Here is a 5,147-nt window from a genome sequence, read left to right as displayed (position 1 = left end):
TGACACTTTATACTGGAGTAATGATGATGGAAATTCAGCTTTGCATCACAGAAATAAATTATATTTTAAAGGATATTAAAATAGAAACCATTATTTTATATTGTAATAACATTTTGCAATATTACAGTTTTTTTCTGTATTTTTGATCAAATAAATGCAGCCTTGATGAGCAGAAGAGACTTCTTTAAAAACATTACAAGTCTTACTGATCCCAAACTTTTCACTGGTAGTGTATGTATATATATATATATGCAATATAAAAAACAGCATAACAGAACTAGAAGTTGTCATGAAAATAATCTTTCTTCTTTTGATTTTGGTCTGCCCTTTGACCCGGAGGTGTTTGTGTGAGCCTGACCCACACTGCTCACATGCTCTCAGTATTCGCAGCTGCGCAGTGAGGTCTGCAGCGAGCGCATGTCCTTCAGCAGACGCAGAGAGTCTCGGCTGCGCTCACCTGGTCTGGCTTTGACCTCCACGCGACTCGAGACGTTAACCTGTGCTCCTTTCCCTCCACCGCAGCTCTGCTGTCTCCTCAACTTCTCCATCTGACAGAAACACAGTTCCGGGAGCGCTCAAGTGTTTGGAATAAGCGCTATTTTTTCCATTTATTTTGATTGAAAACCATATTTATTAATAGTAACAGTAATAACAGTATTACTAATAATAGTATTTATTAATATTTTCAATTAGTTTTAATTTTTATATTTACATCTTAGTAAGGTTTATTAGTCAGTTTTTGTTGTTTATTTGTTTGCCTTTATTAACTTTAATTATTTGTTATTATTTTAGTTTTAGTTTAGTTGTTTTATTTTTAGATTTAGTAATTTTAGTACTCTAAGTCAGGGTTATTATAGTTCATTAAAACTAAAAACCAAAATCATAAAAACAAAAACAGTAAAAAAAAAATAGTATAATATTATTCTAATTTAAAGCAGCAGTTTTCTCTGTGAATATCTGTTAAACTGTAATTTATTTCTGTGATGCGCAGCTGTATTTTCAGCATCATTACTCCAGTCTTCAGTGTCACATGATCTTCAGAAATCATTCTAATATGCTGATTTGCTGCTCAAGAAACATTTCTGATTATTATCAATGTTGAAAACATTCGTGCTGCTTAAAAAAAAGACACTTTTATTCATCGAGGACACATTAAATTGATAAAAAGTGACAGTAAAGGCATTTATAATGTTACAGAAGATTTCTATTTCAAATAAATGCTGTTCTTCTGAACTTTCTGTTCATCTGTGAATCCTGAAAAATAAAACATGTCACGTTTTCCACAAAAATATTAAAGTTTTCAACATTGATAATAATCAGAAATGTTTCTTGAGCAGCAAATCAGCATATTATACTGATTTCTGAAGATCATGTGACACTGAAGACTGGAGTAATGATGCTGAAAATACAGCTGCGCATCACAGAAATAAATTACAGTTTAACACAGATTCACATAGAAAACAGCTGTTTTACATTCTAATAATATTATACTATTTTTACAGTATTTTTTAGAAGAGACTTTCAAATTGAAATCTTAATTATTCCCAACTTTAGTGCTTTTAACATCAGCCGCCTTTCCAGTATCCATGCATCTGAAGTTGCATTATGGGCCGCTGTTACCTGAGCTTGATGCTGCCGGACTTTAGCGATCTGTTCTCCTTTATTCTCCATCCTCTTCACCAGCGTCTCCATCTCACGCTCGAAATCCTGCCGCAAGCGATCTGAACCGCACGACTGGATCTGTCTGGCCAATTCCTGCTGCTCGCTGACACACAAACACAGTCACTAGCATTGGGAGAAACGGAGCTTTCTGAATCGCTGAATCAATTGAATGAATCGCTTCACAAAATGATTCACTCTTTCCAAGCGTTAAAAAACACAAGCTGGCAACACCGACGTTTACAAACCAAATCCTCATGTTGTCATGCATGTGCTCTCTATTAAATTCAGTCTACAAATGATCATTAAAATATGAAGTGTGTGAACAATTTGAGTCGACTTTTATTCATTTACATAAAATAATTATAATTATTATTATTATTGATTTAATGGAATGTTCATTTTTGGTGAATTTTCCCTTTAACCTTTATTTTAGTATCATTAAAGTAGCATACTATTTATTAATATTTTTAATTTTTATATTTAAGTTTTAGTAAGGTTTATCCGTTTTTGTTGTTTATTTGTTTGCCTTTATTAACTAATTATTTTTTATTTCAGTTTTAGTTTAGTTGTTTTCATTTTTAGATTTAGTAATTTTAGTACTTTAAGTCAGGGTTATTATAGTTCATTAAAACTAAAACCACAATCATAAAAAAAAAAGAATTGTTACTTGAAACAAAATATATATCAACTGAAATAAAATAAAATATAAAAAACATAAACTTGTTTAAATTCCGTGACTTTTCCATGGCAACATTTCTAATTTCTGTTTAGTTTAACTTGATGTACTAAAATAACTAAAGCTGAAATAATAATAAAAAGTAAACTATATAGACATTTTAAAAAACAACAAAGACCAATAAAAATGACAATAACACACAACAAAATCACTCAAACTTTAACTATAATTAACATGAAAGCAGAAAATATCTTTTTTTTTTAAATTATAATAGTATGTCATTGATATTAAAATAACACTGTTTCAAGTTAACCTAAAAAATTTGGAAATGTTGCCTTGGCAACTAACTGACTGAGAGGGTGGAAACCGTTTCAGGGCACTAATAAAACGACAGTAAGATGAAGAAAAAGCCTCACAAGCTCATGTGTCCAAACTCGTCCTGCAGCGTCAGCAGCAGCTCTGACAGCTCCTCCCCACAGGAAGAGGAAGAGGAGGAGCTACTGCTGTGATTGGTGGAGGGGGCGTGTCCCAGCACCCGCTCGTTACACAGCTGAGGATGATGCTGCTTCATGAGATGAAGGACGTGCTGGACGTTTGCTCGCACCGAGTGACTCGAGCCTGTCGACTGAAGACACACACACACGTTAACGTCCACAATGCTGCTCCATATTACACATAACACACACTCTGGTTTGTCACTTAGGGACAGTGTAAGCATCAGAAATGATCATAAAAACTCATTTGCAACTGTTTTTGATGCCAAAAACCCTTGACTGAGGTGGGAATAAGATGAAATGTCATAGTGTAAACCGATGTGTTTGTGTCTTTACCGTCCCGGTCACAAACGGCACGTCTCCCAGACTGAGTCTGTAATGCGGCTGCGGCTGCGACGGATGTTTCTGCAGAAACACACACGAGCATCTCATCTCAGTAATTAAATCAAGTCAATCAAGTCAAATTTATTTGTGTACAGCAATTATCACAAAGCACATTCAAAGCAGCTTTACAGAAAGTCATACTGTTATATCTTTAATGTTTAGCGCTTTACCAAGAGCAAGTTTTAGAGCTGATATATGTTGTTTTATTCTATTAAGAGATATAAATATCGGCAGGTTTTGTTATCCTTAATATCGGTCCGTTTTGTTCTATTACAAGATTTAAATGTTTGTTGACTTTGTTTATTAAGAGATTTAAATATTGTTTGATTTTGTTGTATTATAATACTTAAATATCGGTCGGTTCTGTTCTGTTACGAGATTTTAAATATCGGTCAGTTTTGTTCTATTATGATATTTAAATATCGGTCGGTTCTGTTCTATTACGAGATTTAAATATCGGTCAGTTTTGTTCTATTATGCTATTTAAATATCGGTCGGTTCTGTTCTATTACGAGATTTAAATATCGGTCAGTTTTGTTCTATTATGCTATTTAAATATCGGTCGGTTCTGTTCTATTACGAGATTTAAATATCGGCCAGTTTTGTTCTGTTACAAGATTTAAATATCGGTCGGTTTTGTTCTATTACGAGATTTAAATATCGGTCTGTTTTGTTCTGTTACAAGATTTGAATATCGGTCAGTTCTGTTCTGTTACAAGATTTAAATATCGGTTGGTTCTGTTCTGTTACAAGATTTAAATATCGGTCGGTTCTGTTCTGTTACAAGATTTAAATATCAGCCGGTTCTGTTCTGTTACAAGATTTAAATATCGGTCGGTTCTGTTCTGTTACAAGATTTAAATATCGGTCGGTTCTGTTCTGTTACAAGATTTTAATATCGGTCAGTTTTGTTCTGTTACTAGATTTAAATATCGGTCAGTTTTGTTCTGTTACAAGATTTAAATATCAGCAGGTTCTGTTCTATTATGAGATTTAAGTATCGGTCAGTTTTGTTCTGTTACTAGATTTAAATATTGGTCAGTTTTGTTCTGTTACAAGATTTAAATATCTGTCAGTTTTGTTCTGTTACAAGATTTAAATATCGGTCGGTTCTGTTCTGTTACAAGATTTAAATATCGGTCGGTTCTGTTCTGTTACAAGATTTAAATATCGGTCGGTTCTGTTCTGTTACAAGATTTAAATATCGGTCGGTTCTGTTCTGTTACAAGATTTAAATATCGGTCGGTTCTGTTCTGTTACAAGATTTAAATATCGGTCAGTTTTGTTCTGTTACAAGATTTAAATATCTGTCAGTTTTGTTCTGTTACAAGATTTAAATATTGATCGGTTTTGTTCTGTTACTTAATTTAAATATCGGTCGATTCTGTTCTGTTACAAGATTTAAATATCAGTCGGTTTTGTTCTATTACGAGATTTAAGTATTGGTCGGTTTTGTTCAATTACGAGATTTAAATATCAGTTTGTTCTGTTCTAAAATAAGATTTAAGTATCGGTTGGTTTTGTTCCATTAAGAGATTTAAATATCAGCCGATTCTGTGCAATTGTCAAAAAGTATCACTGAAGATATAATCGGCTGCCTTGTCAAAATTAGCCAGCTGTCAAAGAGTCTGATGTGAATTTAACATTTCTAAATGTAGTTAACAGTCATTAAAGCAACATTGTTGAGAAATAAAGGCTATGACTTTACCGTATTGGCCCGAATATAAGACGACCCTGATTATAAGACGACCCCCCTTTTTCCAGATGTACCTTATGGAAAAAGGCTTTTTAAAAACCAAATCTGTTTTTTTCTCAGTAAAACACATTTTGTCTTCAATTATTTTCATATTGCATATTTTCCTATTTTAATTTTTGTTTTGAAAGTATGGTAAAAACTGGTCAAATGTACCAACAATCACATTTAAAAAATA

The 5,147-nt window shown here is 32.9% G+C and overlaps 1 protein-coding gene across 1 annotated transcript in view; it reads right to left on the bottom strand.

The window, feature by feature from the left end:
* Window positions 1-230: 230 nt before the first annotated feature.
* LOC107701547 (centrosomal protein of 57 kDa-like) overlaps window positions 231-5,147 on the bottom strand; it is a 10,560-nt gene continuing 5,643 nt past the window's right edge. The window contains exons 6-9 of the mRNA XM_016503586.1: window positions 3,169-3,237; window positions 2,755-2,963; window positions 1,621-1,765; window positions 231-548 (exon numbers count right to left, since the gene is read on the bottom strand). Of these exons, the coding sequence (XP_016359072.1) occupies window positions 378-548; window positions 1,621-1,765; window positions 2,755-2,963; window positions 3,169-3,237 (594 nt within the window). The 3' untranslated portion in view covers window positions 231-377. The remainder of the gene's footprint in view (window positions 549-1,620; window positions 1,766-2,754; window positions 2,964-3,168; window positions 3,238-5,147) is intronic.

This window comes from Sinocyclocheilus anshuiensis, unplaced genomic scaffold (genome assembly GCF_001515605.1).
Source record: "Sinocyclocheilus anshuiensis isolate Anshui unplaced genomic scaffold, SAMN03320099.WGS_v1.1 scaffold2416, whole genome shotgun sequence".
In the NCBI taxonomy this organism is placed as follows: domain Eukaryota; kingdom Metazoa; phylum Chordata; class Actinopteri; order Cypriniformes; family Cyprinidae; genus Sinocyclocheilus; species Sinocyclocheilus anshuiensis.
Note: the sequence above shows the minus strand (reverse complement) of the source record. Positions and strands in the feature narration are given on the sequence as shown.